Genomic DNA, 14797 nt, shown 5'->3' on the forward strand with positions numbered 1-14797 from the left:
GAGTAAAAATAACATGCCAAACAAGAGATAAAAAAATTCAATTGATTAATCTCATTTTACTTGAAAGAAAATTTCAAGCTAATTTGGCTTGATGACCACACACCCATCATTAATTTCCTTGACTAAGGGAACCAAATCCAGTTTTACTGTTATAAAAATGTCTCATAAGTTTGAATCAATGCCAGTTTTATATTCTTAAAAAAGAAAAAAAAATCTTCATGCAAACAACATTGCCCGCAATCATTTTTTTTAATGGTTTTGTTTGGAAATAAGTTTCTTCATTTATAAGAGAAGATACTAATAGTTAATATCTATAAATTCATTTTTAAGTTAAAAGAAAATAGTTAGACTAAGGTGGTGTTTGTTTTTTTACTTAATTCTAAATAGAACCTTAATACTTAATAGTATTAAATATTAGGTTGTTTGTTTTTGTAGTATTTTATTTCTATTAAGTATTAAAAAGTAAAAAAAATCATTGTGTTATTTTTTCTATTTAGAAAAAGTCACATATTTTGTCTTTTTCTATTTAGTAAAAAGTTTATAATAAGTCATGAAAAAGTAAAAAAACAAACAACCTAAATTCTAAAACTAAATGATTTTAAGCAAAAAGTAAAAAAAACAAACACCACCTAAGATTTAGTTGTAGTGGTTACAACATGTATGAATTCACCAGGGTGACAAAAGCTAAATATGTCTGTAAAGCTGTATTTTTAATTGTGATTATATTTTCTTAGCTTCTTATAATCTATAAGCAATTATTTTTTTTGGAGCCTATAGATATTTTTTCTACATGGCATTATAAAATGAACAACAGGAAGAAATATTATTGACCAATTTGACTTGCAAATGGTTTTATTCTTGAAGTTTGCAAGCTTGTCTTATTCAATGTCTGGCTACTTGCCATTGGGGAATAGATATAACCATCAATCCAAAGATGAAAATAAGAGCATATTATAATTGTTGCTGACATCACTTAAATCTTGATGAGAACCTTGACGCAATCTGGCTGCTTCAAAAGCTCATATGCCTTTTTAATTTCTTCCAGTTGAATTTCATGAGTTAAAAGATCATCAAGTTGAATTTCCTATATCAAATAAGAAACTTACTTAGTTTCTCCCAAATCATAATAAAATTAACTTGAATTCTAATTGTATTATGATCAATGACATTTAGTAGTAAATAAACTAAGATCAAAAGTCTACTTAGTAGTAATTTCATAAAGCGTTTTTAACCCTTTTAATATTTGAAAATTTTTACTTTTCAAATATTAAAAAAATTAAAAATGTTTTTTAGAATTACTATCAAATACACTTTAAAATATTAACTCAAGTACTTGAATCATGTGATGAATAAGTATTGGATGTGTGCGATAGAACTTCACAAATAAATAAGATTATTTTAGTTGGTATATAAGAGATTACTTTCAATGAGTTGTGAAACATTCATCATAGAAAGGAGCTTACCTTATTGATGCATTTGTTAACTAGTAAGGGGATGTCAGACTGGACTTTAATCCCTCCAAAGATGCATCCTTTTATTGTTCTTCCAAGCAAGAGGGTCAAGAAATTAATATCCACACTCACTTTGTTTCCCGCTCCAATTACTATCAACATTCCTTTTCCCTGATCTCAATGAAGTCATTTTTTTTTTTATAAAAAAAAAGCTTATATAAATGAGATAACTTCAATTTAATATGTAATTATATAACATGATTTACATTTATACAAATCTAAAGACATACCACTTTGGTGGTTTGAAGTGCTTCATTAATCAAAGATTGAATTCCAGTGCATTCAAAACTATAATCCACACCCTCTCCTCCAGTCAACTCATGAACTAGTTCCGAGATAGGTTTATTAGATTTACTTGGATTTATAAAATCGGTCATTCCAAAAGCCTTTCCCATTTCAGGCTTTCTTTCATTTTTATCTATGCCAATTATTCTAGCCGCCCCTTGGTTTCGAGCCCCTTCTAACACCTGCATTTGAAATCATGTCAATACAAATAGCCTTTGCTCATTTTTGACATATGATGTTGTATTAAATTTTGAGGACTCCAATCTTCTAAGCCTTAAAAGTGTAAAAAGGAAAGGATATTTGAAATGCATGTAAAACTACTAATTTTTCTAAATATTAAAGTTTGTAGAATTTAAATTCAATATGCATATCATACTCTTTAACCATACATACCCCTAATCCAACAGCACCAAGGCCTAGAACTGCAACACTAGAACCTTTTTCAACCTTAGCCGCTTTCCAAGCTGCCCCATATCCGGTGGAAAAGCCACATGAGAGGAAGCTAGCTTCTGACAGAGCTATTCTTGAGTCAATCTTGACAAGGTAGTTGGCATTCACAAGCATATACTCAGCCCATGTGGAGCAGCTAAAAAGGTGGTAGAGCCTTTGGCCCCTAATAGACATCCTGGAAGTGCCATCAAGCATCAAACCATTAAGAGTTAGGGGGTGTTCGAGGCATAAATTGGTCTTTCCCGACCTACAATTTTCACATTCTCCACACTCCCCTAAATAGGTTGGAATAACTAGATCTCCCTCCTTCAAGGCTATCACATTTTCGCCCACGCTCTCCACCATGCTGCATTCACAAGGAATCATAATTTCTATTAATTAGTTATTATTAAAAAAAGAAGATTTGTAATGAAAATTATTTTAAGATTTACACAACTTTCAATATTTCTATTTAAGAGACAATAAGAGAACATCAGTAACTAGTCTCCAACCATTTTTTTCACTGCCTTCCATTTTTTATTGCTTCTTTTATCCTTTTATCTCATATTTTCTAAATTCAAAAAAATAAAGAAAACTATCAATAATTATTTATTATAAGACATTCTAGCACTATATTTTTAGAAGCTTTCCAAATTTTATAGGAAAATGTGATTATTTTACCACTTTTTTATCACCTTTTTGAGTGATAGGGGTGATTTGATGACAACATTACTTTTATTTAATCTAATTTTTAATAACTTTTAATCATATTTAATCTTCATCTATCATATATGATAATAGCAAGTGATCTCATTTAAAATTTTTTCCTTTTTGAGCTTTTACTTACTTTTCAAGAAAAAATTAAAAATAATTATACACTTAATTATTTTATTATTTTAAAAATTAATATTATCTTTCACTTACATTGTTGTCATCATATTTATAATCTTACAAATTAACTTGGATAAACAACTATTTTTTATTATAAGATTTTATTTAAAAGTTAGCATAAGCTTCCATGTTGATGGGTTTATTGTCTCATTTCTAAGGGGAAAATTAGAGAAGAAAAACTCATTGGGCAATCGCTAACCATTGTGACTTCCTTTTCGCTTACACCATTTCTTTGTGAATGCTATCTGGTAAACTACTTCTGTTATTCTCCTTAAGGCATTATGTTCAGTAGGGATTTGAATAGAAACTCTATTTTGGAGCTCAATGTTGTTGGACTCTACTCCTCCCAGGGGGCTATGCCAAAAGCTTCAACCCCTAATGGATTAGTCGAGACAAACAACCCTCTCTATCTCCCTAGTGGTTCTCCTAGGCCTTATAGTTGACTCTATAGAGAGCCTTGACTTCTTCGATTAGAATGGAAGGAAGGGACCTTTCTTTTCATGAGATCTCCTAGTCAGGAGTTTGTGTCAATTTGTGAATTCAAATGAAAGCTTACAAACGGGAGCTATTGGTGCAGTGAAACTTTTACAATTTACAAAGAAGTGTTATTTTTTATAAATTTTTATAGAGCTTTCAAATAATGAAATTCGACTTACAAACCAACCCTATTGAAGAAGATTGGCTCTCATGTTAGCAATGCTCCTTCCTAAGTGCACAAAGAAAATCCACATGCTTTTCTCAAATCCGCATGTTAGTAGTGCTCTTTGCTAAGTGCACAACAATAAGGGTCTTGAGATACTCGCCCTACTTAATATAAGTGGGAAATGTGCCTAATAATATTCCAATCTTAAGCACACGGTAAAACAAATAAGCAAATAAGGAAGAAGGGCTATCTTTTCCTTCCAAGTCCATACGTGAGATGAAGAAGAAACTGGAATGTGAATGCCGGGGGAAGAGGGCTAATAAAAGAGTACTAGTGCCTCTTCACTCAAAGAGCCTTTATATGCTTCAAGGGCAAGAACTACAGAAAAATCAACATTTTAGGCAAGTGGCTGGCCGTAGGAAGAAGTCCGGCCATGAACTTCCGTCCGTCAAGGAAAAGGAAATTTCCAAAAGTTCAGCCTGCCACTCATTAATTGACCGTTGCCATTCGCGCATAAAAACACTATTCCAACAACCAGTCATTTTTCAGAACTACTGAGCGATCACTTGCCTTGTTTTTTCTGCCGTTTGAGATCTGAAGTTGATTTGGGTTTTCCTCTTTCTTTTTTTTTTGGTTCTTTTTTATTTATTGTTTGATCGCATCTACTTTTAAACACAGAAGATAAAACCCACAAAAGATCTTCTCTAAGAGTGGTGAAAGACAGAAAAATTTACCCAACACCTTCATGGCCTGGAACTCTTGGAAACAGAGGCTGAAATCAAACACAAACACCCAAATGATGCTACCCAATAAAAACGGAGATCAGATTACTCTACAAAACTACACGTTCAAGGAGGAAACTGGTGTAAGGGATACTCACCAGTGGAAATCCTGAGCAATATAAGATGTCCGTGTGGCAGATACTAGCATACAGCATCTTAACCCGAACTTCAGACGATTTGGGTGGCTCTACCTGTATCTCCTCCACCTTCACCGCCTCCCCTGCTCCCCAACACACCGCCGCTGTCGAACATCATAATTTGTCGAATTATGGATCAACTCAGAAACCTTAGGTGATACGAAGCAAATCCGCATGCTTTTTTCTCAAAATTTGTAAAAAATTGAGGGAGTATGGGGTGGATCAGAAGAAAATCGAGTTGTTTCGAAGTGGATAAATGCTAAAATAGAGAATGAAATCTGAAGCTTACCCTTGCAAGTGATGACTTGATTGGACCGGGAGGTACTGTTGGTAAAGAAATGGTTTTGGCCAAGAGATCTAAAGATGGGGCTTTTACTGATTGGCTTCCTGGTCAAGTAGGAGGATAAGATACTCCGAATGTGCATCTTCATGTCGAAGTTGAGAAGAACCTGGGAAAGGATGAGGAGGAGGATCAAGGCTGGAATGGGATAAATAATAAAATTAAATTAAAAAAGCGGTGCCTGATAAAAACCAATCAGGACAATGATGTGACCAAATGGATAGGCGTGGTCTAGTCGAAATTGATATTGAAATGCCGTGACCAATGAGATCAGGTGTTGTCTTTAATGAAGACAAGACAGGCTACATGATTAATTGTATAGTTCCGGTCTACGTCAAAAATGATATTGAACTTTTGTGATTGATCGGATCGGGTGCAACTATAACAAAAACTAGATAAGAAAAATACGTGATTTATCGTACAAATGCAACCTACGCCAAAAATGAAACTAGTTTTCATGACCAATCGGACTAAGTTTGGTCTGTGACAAAAACAAGACACGACAACGACATGATTGATTGTATAGGTATGGTCTACGCCAAAATCAAAACTGAACTATCGGGACCTAACTGACTAGGTGTGGTGTGCGATGAAAACTAAACAGGACAACAACGTGACTGATCGTACAGGTGCGGTCTATGCCGAAAATGAAACTTAGCTATAATGACCAATTAGACCAAGTGCCATCTATGATGAAAATCGGACAGGACAACAACTTGATTGCTTGTACAAGTGCGGTGTACATAAAAAACAATACTAAATTATCGTAACCAATCGAATTGAGTGCCAACTGTGATGAAAACCAAATAGGACAACTATGTGACTGATCGTACAAATATGGTCTACATCGAAGATGAAACTAAGTTGTCGTAATCGATTGGACTAGGTATAGTTTGTGACAAAAACAAGATGGAACAACGACGTTACTGATCATATAGGTCTTGTCTATGCTGAAACTGAAATTGAATAGTTAGGACCTATTGAACCAAGTGCGGTCTATGATGAAAACCAGATAAGACAACGACGTGACCAATCGTATGGGTGTGGTTTATGTAAAAAATGAAACTGAGTTGTCATGAATGATTGGATTGAGTGCCATATATGATAAAAACTAGACAAGATAATGATGTGACTGATCATATAGGTGCGGTCTACACGAAAATGATACTGAATTGTCATAACTGTTTGGATTGGGTGCCAACTATGATGAAAACCAGATAGGATAATTGCATGATTGATCGTAATGATGCAATCTACGTAAAAAAAAAAAAACACTGAGTCGTCGTGATTGATCAAACTAGGTCCGGTCTGTGATGAAAACCAAATAAGATAACAATGTGATTGATCGTATAGGTGTGGTCTATGCCAAAATTGAAACTCAATTATTGGGACCTATCTAACTAGGTGTGGTCTATGATGAAAAAACCATGTAGGACATCGATGTGATTGATCATATAGGTGTGGTCTACACCGAAAAAGAAACTGAGTTGTCATGATTGATCGGACATGATGCCATCCATGACGAAAATAAGATAGGATAATGATATGATTGATCATATAGGAATGATTTATGCCAAAAACGATACTAAATAGTCATGACTAATCGAATCGAGTGTTGACTATGAAGAAAACCAGATAGGACAACTATGTGACTAATCATACAAATATGACCTATGCCAAAAATGAAACTGGGCAGCCGTAACTGATTGGATCAGGTACGATCTGTGATGAAAATTAGAGACAAAAATGATATGATCGATCGTATAGGACTGGTCTACGCCAAAGCCAAAACTTAATTATCAGGACCTATCTGATCGGGTGGGGTCTGTGATGAAAACTAGACAGGACAACAGTGTGAGCGATTGTATAGGTACGATCTACGTTGAAAATGAAAGTGAGTTATCATGACCAATTGGACTAGGTTCCATCTATGACAAAAACCAGACAAGACAATGATGTGACCAATTGTACAATGGCGAGCTACGTTAAAAATGATACTAAATTCTCATAACCGATTGGATCGGGTGCTAATTGTGATGAAAACCAGATAGGACAACTACGTGATCAAACATATAGATGCGGTCTACGCCGAAAATGAAACTGAGCTGCCATGATTGATCGAACTAGGTTTAGTAACGATAGTTAACTATTGTAACTGATCAAATCAGGTGCCAACTATGACAAAAACTAGATAAGACAATTATGTGATTGATCGAACAGATGTGGTCTACTTCGAAAATGAAAATGGTTGTCGTGACTAATCGGACTGGGTCCAATTTATGATGTAAACAAGAGACAATAACGATGTGATCGATCATATAGGTCTGGTATACGCTGAAATTGAAATTGAATTGTAGGGACCTAAGTGACTAGGTGCGGTCTGTGATGAAAACCATATAGGACAATGACATGAGCAATCATACAAGTGCGGTCTATGCTAGAAACGAAACTTAGTTTCCGTGACCGATCAAATCCAATGCCATCTATGATGAAAATTAGACAGGATAACGACATGACTGCTCATACAAGTGCGGTGTACATCGAAAACTATATTGAACTGTCATGACTGATTGGATCGTGTGCCAACTATGACAAAAACTAGATAGGACAACTACGTGATTTATCATACAAATGTGGTTTACATCAAAAATGAAATTGAGCTATCGTGATCGATTGGACTGGATACGATATGTGACGAAAACCAGATCAGACAACGACGTGATTGATTGTATAGGTCTTATCTATGTTGAAATCGAAATTGAACTATCGGGACCTATCTGATCGGGTGTTGTTTGTGATGAAAACCAGACTGGACAAGGATGTGATCGATCATACAGGTGTGGTCTACGCCAAATACGAAATTGAGTCATCATGATTGATCAGATCGGGTACTATATATGATAAAAACTAGGCAAGATAACAATGTGACCATTCGTATAGGTGAGATCTACATAGAAACAACATTGAACTATCATGACTGATCATATTGGGTGCCAACTATGTTGAAAACTAGATAGGATAATGACGTGACTAACTGTACAAATGCGGTCTACATCAAAAACGAAACTGAGGTATCATGATCAATTAAACTGGGTCTCGTTAGTGATTTAAACTAGACAGGACAATGACGTGATCGATCATATAGGTCCACTCAACCCCGAAATCGAAACTCAACTGTCAGGACTATTAGACCGGGTGTAGTCTATGACGTAAACAAAACAGGACAACGACGTGACCAATCATATAGGTGCAGTCTATGTAGAAAAAGAAACTAAGTTGTTGTGATCGCTTGGATCGAGTGTCGACTATGACGAAGATCAAATAAGACAACGAAATGACTGATCATAGAGATTCACTTTATGCTAAAAAGAAAACTTAGTAGTCATGACCGATTGTACTGTCTTCAGTCTGTGACGAAAACCAGATAAGACAATGATGTGACTGATCATATAGGTCTAGTCTACACTGAAATCGAAACTAAACTGTCAAGACTAGTTTGATCGGGTGCAGTTCGTGATGAAAACCAAACAAGACAATAATGTGATTGATCGTATAGATGTGGTCTACGTCGAAAACGAAACTGAGTTGTCATGACCAATAGGACCAAGTACGGTTTGTGACGAAAACCAGACATGACAATGACATGATCAATCGAATAAGTCTAGTCTACATTGAAACCAAAATTAAATTACTAGGACCTATCTGACGGGATGCTATCTATGATGAAAACCTGATACTTTTTGTTAATGATTTGTCAGGAACATTGATATTTCTCAAATTTCTTTTATTTTCCCGCACTTACAATTTAATTTTTTATTTTATTGTTGATGTCATCTAAAAATGAATATAAAATCACTATTAATTATGGAATTTTAAAGATTTTATTTATCACTTGAAGATCCTCGAGAATTTTTTCAGAATGATTTGTATTTTATATTATATAATAAAAACATCATAATATATTTATTTGTAAGATATTTTTATCAAATCAAAAGGATAAATTATTTTTTTGATAATTTTATTTAATATTATTAATTAAAATGGTATTTTAATAAATAATTATCTTATTTATGAAAAAGTGCATATATTTTAATTTTTTTTAAATCGATGAAGATAAAACTAATTTATAAAAGTTCGGATCATTTTTCTATATTTTTTTAAACTAGTGAGTCAAAACCCATTTTTCCCAATTTTCTATTTTATAGATATAAGTTTGGTAATTTTGTAGCATGTTAAGATCACAATTTATTTATCTATTTCAAGTCCATAGTCATTTTTTAGATTTTTTTTTTAATGAAACAATGATTACAATGATAACTCAAAATATGCTACACATAAGTGTGAGGAGTCTTATTAATATGGGCCGCATATTATAAATTATAATACTTTTTCATTATTCTCTTGACAATCACAAATTTATAATCATGAAATAACAAATCTGTAGAACCTTAAAAAACCAATAGTCTTTCTTTTGTTTGGAGACACCACCCGGGGAGGTTTGGTTTTTTTTTTTTTTTTTTTTTTCCGTTTTTTTTATAAAGTGGGGAAGACCTCTTTCTGGAGAAAACCGGCTGCATGGACGTGTGGCAAAGGGCATGGCTGGCATGGTGGTGGTTGAGGATGACATCTCCCCTGAGCAATGCACAGTGAAGCGGGTAGTGTGGCTCGCGGGGAAGACAAAAATAGGGGTTTTGAGAGATATAGAGAGAATTCGTCAAGCTGCAAGGGGGAGGCTGGAGGTTTTTCAGAGATATTTTAGGTGGGCATGAGGGAGTTTTGAACAGGGGGAAAAGAGGGTCTTTACAGAGGAAATGAAGAGCAGAGGAAAATGTGGGTGTGGATCATCAGGTAGTATCACCTTGAGCTTGAATGCTTTCATTTCCTTCACTCTTTGTCCATTTCTGAGCTTTGTTTGTTGTTTGTTTGGTTGAACATGTTTATTTATATGTGTTGCTCTGTTTAAGTCCTCATTGATACTTTCGTTTTTCTCCTGTAAATGGTTGGTTACTTTTTTTTTTTCTTTGGTTTTTGGTTTTGGGTTTGATGTTTGATGGGTATATTGAGACCTTTCAGTTTTGTCCCACCTTTGTGTATGGCCACACATGGCTACACTAACCCCCACTGCCCATCCCACCGACCCCATACTCATATTCACCCTTGCCATCCACCCTTGCTCCACCACTCCTCCTTCACACTCGTCAACCTCACCACCTCTTCGCACCCATTACCAATAAAACCCATTTTATAATACTTATCCAACCCGTTTCTCTCATCAACTCTTGTGCGCATGGTCCTCCCTCACTTTTTTGCTTCTCTCATGCTCATCAACCCCCAATCTATCCCATGTGAGCTCACCAACTTCACGTATCCGTTTCCCACTCATGCATGCAACGATTATGCACCCATAGCTGCTACCCACACCCATTTTCCATGCCCATTCTTCAACCTCCTCATGCCCACTACCCTTTCATACCCATGCATTTTGCTACTTGATTTCCACACCTTTCATACACACCACATGCATGCATGAACTCGTCCCCTTTACTACTCATTTCCCGTTTCATCTCTCTACACCACATACCATCCTCCAACTATCCATCATAAAACCCATGTTTTCCCCACTTTGCATGGCTATGTACGGCCATGCATGCCCACATTATGCCTATCCCATGCTCGTACCCTTCATAGCCCACTCCCCTTCCTTTTCCATTCACCCTTCATGAACCTGAATCTCCATGCAAACATGTCCCCATACATACCCATCCTACCGTTCACACCCACACACACCATCATTTTCTTTTCAATACCTCCCATACCCATTTTCTCTCACTAACTTGTTCACAACCCGTTTCCTACCCATGTTTCGATTTCCTTTTTTATTTCACTCACCTATATCTAAGCTCGTAGATCGGAACATGGAACGTGGTTTTTATAAGTCCATTTTATCTCTACCTATTGTGCTCTGTTTTTTTGTTGTTTTTCCTTGTTTTTGGAACCCGTCCATGGAGTGCATCCGGCTCTATCGTTTTCTCAATACGTGGGTATGAAATGCTATAATACGGTCATTAGGTTGTGAGGAGTGCTAAGAAAAGGGGTCATGGGCACACCTGAAAGTTATCCCCAGTTCATGGATATTGAAAACAGTTGAGATATGTTGGGGTTGAGGATTTGGCATCCTTGTTGTAGCCTTGGGAATAGCCGTTATGAGTTTCAATTCAGGATTCCGATTGTACCTAAACCAAATGGGGCAGGACTAGAAGGAACTGGAGTGACAGAGAATACCCGAAAATACGAAGGAGGGGAAAGAAGAAGCAGTAGGAGTTCCCATCTATGGAGACGTACTAGAGCTCACGCTCTCTCACGCGCCTCTGTTTGATCTGGCGCACGCCTGCCCCGGCTCCAGCTCATGGAAGCATGCTGTTTCCTTTTCTCTCTCTCTTTTCTATAGGTTAAAGCCCGGGCTGGTGGTTCACTCCCAGATCGCCCGTTCTCCTTGCGTCACCATTTCCCACGCTAAACTCCCCGTTTGTGTGGCACGCCGACCCCACCATCTCTGTGGTCGGCTTTCTCATTGTCATCGTCGGCGGCAACTGTAACTTTGAGGACGACCCTCTCGTCGTGGAGGGCTAAGACGTCGGGTCCCAACCGCAGGACCCATGCCAGTCCGAGCCGGCCACCTTCCAAGGCGCATGCAGTGGCCATCATTGCCTCATTTCCTAACTCTCAACGCTAAGAGTCTTATTTCCTTGTTTATTTATTTTTATTCATTCTCATTTTCTTTGTTTCATGTTCTCAAATGACCCTCATAAAATCCCCTAAATTTTCAAAGTCACAGATTTACTGGTCTATTCATTTGTTCTAAAAAAAATATATATATATATATATATGTATCATTTCTGAAATAATCTTCTCAAATTTAATTCCAAATTCTGTTCGCATAACTCTAATTCTCGATATTCAATTTTCCCGAACTCCAATATTGTTTATTTATTTGTTTATTTATCTATTCATTCACTTATTATTATTTTTCAAGTTTTAATCCTTCAAAATTCAATTCTCGAAATAATTTTATAAGGTTTTAATTTTAAATGTAATTTTCCAATATTCAAATTCTTAAATTCAATGTTTCAAAATTTCAAATTTCCAAAATTCCTATATTCGTAATTATTTATCCAATCATTATTATTTTTATTATTCCATTCATTTGTTTATTCATTCATTCATTTATTTAAAATCCAATCTTTAAATAACTCTTCAAATTTTCAATCTCCAAATTCAACTTCCCATTTCCAAATTTCTCATCTTTGTAATTATTTATCCAATCTTTATTATTCCATCCATTTACTTACTCACTTATTCATTTATTTAAAATTTCATCTCTACATGATTGCTCAAATTTCCAATATCTAAATTCAATTTCCAACTTTCAAAATTCCTATCTTCGTAATTATTTATCCAATCATTATTATTTTTATTATTCCATTCATTTACTTACTCACTTATTCATTTATTTAAAATCTCATCTCTAAAATCTCATTCTTACATTTAATTTCTAAAAATCCAATTTTCAAATAATCTCTAAGACTCTAACTTTCAAATAAATTTCAAAAATCTAGTTTTTTCTCAAATAATTTTAATTTCACTCTGGTGCTCAAATAATCTTTTGTTTCTCTTGATTTTACTTAAGCATGAATGCAATTTTTATAATTCCAGAATAATGGAATTTGTGAGAAGAATTCGTGCAAGATAGATTGAGCTTTGGTGGGGGCCCCACATATATGAGCTTTCTCTTCTGATTGTCAATTGTTATGCTTGATGAGTATTGTTTGATATTTGTCTTGCTCTTTGATATGCATGTGATGATTTTATACTTGAGCTAACCCCGTTTTCATGATAGTGCGCTATTAACTACTGCTAAGGTATGATCTCATCCCCATTTTATTTATTCTCTATGCATGTTTTGATTTCATATGTGCATGATCAATTTGAGTATCCATTGATTTCCTTATTGATTGCTACGTCAGCTTCATTTTATTAGTAGAGACCTGACTTTAGGGACTTAGAGGAGTGCTACGGTCTTTACTGTACCTTCCCGATAAGTAACCTGACCCCCAAGCTCGATCCTGTTTTTCACGAACCACCTTTTCCAAAATAAGGAGTCACACTAGGGTTTTCTTTCTTATTTCATTTACACTTTTTAAAAATAAAACAAAAATAAGTAGTGACTCTAAGTCATTTTCTTAAAAATAAAAATCATTTTCCAAATAAAAATCGAGCTCACCATCGAGTGAAAGCGCATGAGCCGAAATACGAGGTCCACAAGTCAAAACCCATTTTTCCCAATTTTCTATTTTATAGATATAAGTTTGGTAATTTTGTAGCATGTTAAGATCACAATTTATTTATCTATTTCAAGTCCATAGTCATTTTTTAGATTTTTTTTTTTAATGAAACAGTGATTATAATGATAACTCAAAATATGCTACTCATAAGTGTGAGGAGTCTTATTAATATGGGCCACATATTATAAATTATAATACTTTTTCATCATTCTCTCGAGAATCACAAATTTATAATCATGAAATAACAAATCTTTTTTACATCTATCACCAATGTATACTTTAAATTTTGAAGAGAAAAAGATAGATTTAAATTTAATAAATTGTTTATATATTCTTTTTTAATCTTATTTTTAATTGCTACATATAAAAACTAAATAATTTGAAAATTTATAGATTTTTAACTAATTTTAATTATATTTTATTTCATTTCATATTTTATTTAACACAATCAAATAGAAGAAATATATATTACATTTTTTTCTTTGCTCGATACTTTTCAAAAACCAAGCATAATCTTAATATCTATAAATTTATTTTAAACTAAAAAAAAAAAAAAAGAGTTAGATCGAGATATAGTTGGAGTGGTTATATGTCATGTATGAACTCGCCAAGGTAACACTAGATACGTATGTAAAGATGACAGTGGTTGTATGAGAAACATTCTTCCTATATGAGAGAATGTCTAACACTTCACAACAATATATATAGTTGAAATGAAATTGGTTTTTGCTATTCAACAATTATTTGTTGAAGCTTATAGATATTTTTTCTACATAGCATTATAAAATGAACAACATGAAGAATTACATAACATCTTGACATGCAAAGGGTTCTAATTTTGAAGTTTGCAAGCTTCTCTGATTCAATACTGAGGCCACTTGCCAATTTCCATTGGAGAATGAATGTAACTATCAATCCAAAGATGAATATGTGAATGTATTATAATTGTTGTTGAGATCAATTAAATCTTGATGAGAATCTTGACATAACCTGGTTGTTTAAAAAGCTCATATGCTATTTTCATTTCTTCTAATCGTATTTCATGAGTTAAAAGGTCATCGAGTTGAATTTCCTATGTCGAAAAAGAAACCCACTTAGTTTTCTCCATAATCATCTTAAAATTAATTTGAATTCTAATTTTATTATGATTGGTAACATTTTGTAGTAAATAAATCAAAGTCAAAGCATTAATCTTATTGATGCATTTGTTAGCTATTAAGGATGTCAGACTAGACTTTGATCCCTCCAAAAAGGCATCCTTTTATTGTTGTTCCAAGTAAGAGGGTCCAAAAATTAATGTCCATGCTCTCTTTGTTTCCCGCTTCAATTAATATCAACATTCATTTTCCATGATTTCGATGAAGTCACCCAAGAAGAAACTTGTATAAATATGATAACTTAAATTTAGTATGTAATAATATATCATGATTTACATTT

General features: G+C 34.3%; 1 protein-coding gene across 1 annotated transcript; it reads right to left on the reverse strand.

The window, feature by feature from the left end:
* Positions 1-823: 823 nt before the first annotated feature.
* LOC117915871 (8-hydroxygeraniol oxidoreductase-like) lies at positions 824-5169 on the reverse strand. Its single transcript, XM_034831609.1, has 7 exons — positions 4968-5169; positions 4640-4782; positions 4494-4531; positions 2190-2592; positions 1742-1978; positions 1464-1622; positions 824-1084 (listed from the first exon to the last, which is right to left on the reverse strand). Exons 1-7 carry the CDS (start codon positions 5107-5109, stop codon positions 974-976), a joined length of 1233 nt encoding a protein of 410 aa, XP_034687500.1. The 5' UTR covers positions 5110-5169; the 3' UTR covers positions 824-973.
* Positions 5170-14797: the final 9628 nt, after the last annotated feature.

The sequence above is a fragment of the Vitis riparia genome, chromosome 6, assembly GCF_004353265.1.
Source record: "Vitis riparia cultivar Riparia Gloire de Montpellier isolate 1030 chromosome 6, EGFV_Vit.rip_1.0, whole genome shotgun sequence".
Taxonomy (NCBI): Eukaryota; Viridiplantae; Streptophyta; class Magnoliopsida; order Vitales; family Vitaceae; genus Vitis; species Vitis riparia.

Bases quoted from the DNA above. Each gene is read 5' to 3' on its own strand.
- LOC117915871 (XM_034831609.1), bottom strand. From the start codon at position 5,109: ATGAAGATGCACATTCGGAGTATCTTATCCTCCTACTTGACCAGGAAG. The intron at 4,532-4,639 runs GTGAGTATCCCT...GTTTGATTTCAG, and splicing joins ATTGCTCAGGATTTCCACTG to CCTCTGTTTCCAAGAGTTCC. The intron at 1,085-1,463 runs GTAAGCTCCTTT...TATTTGATATAG, and splicing joins TTAACAAATGCATCAATAAG to GAAATTCAACTTGATGATCT.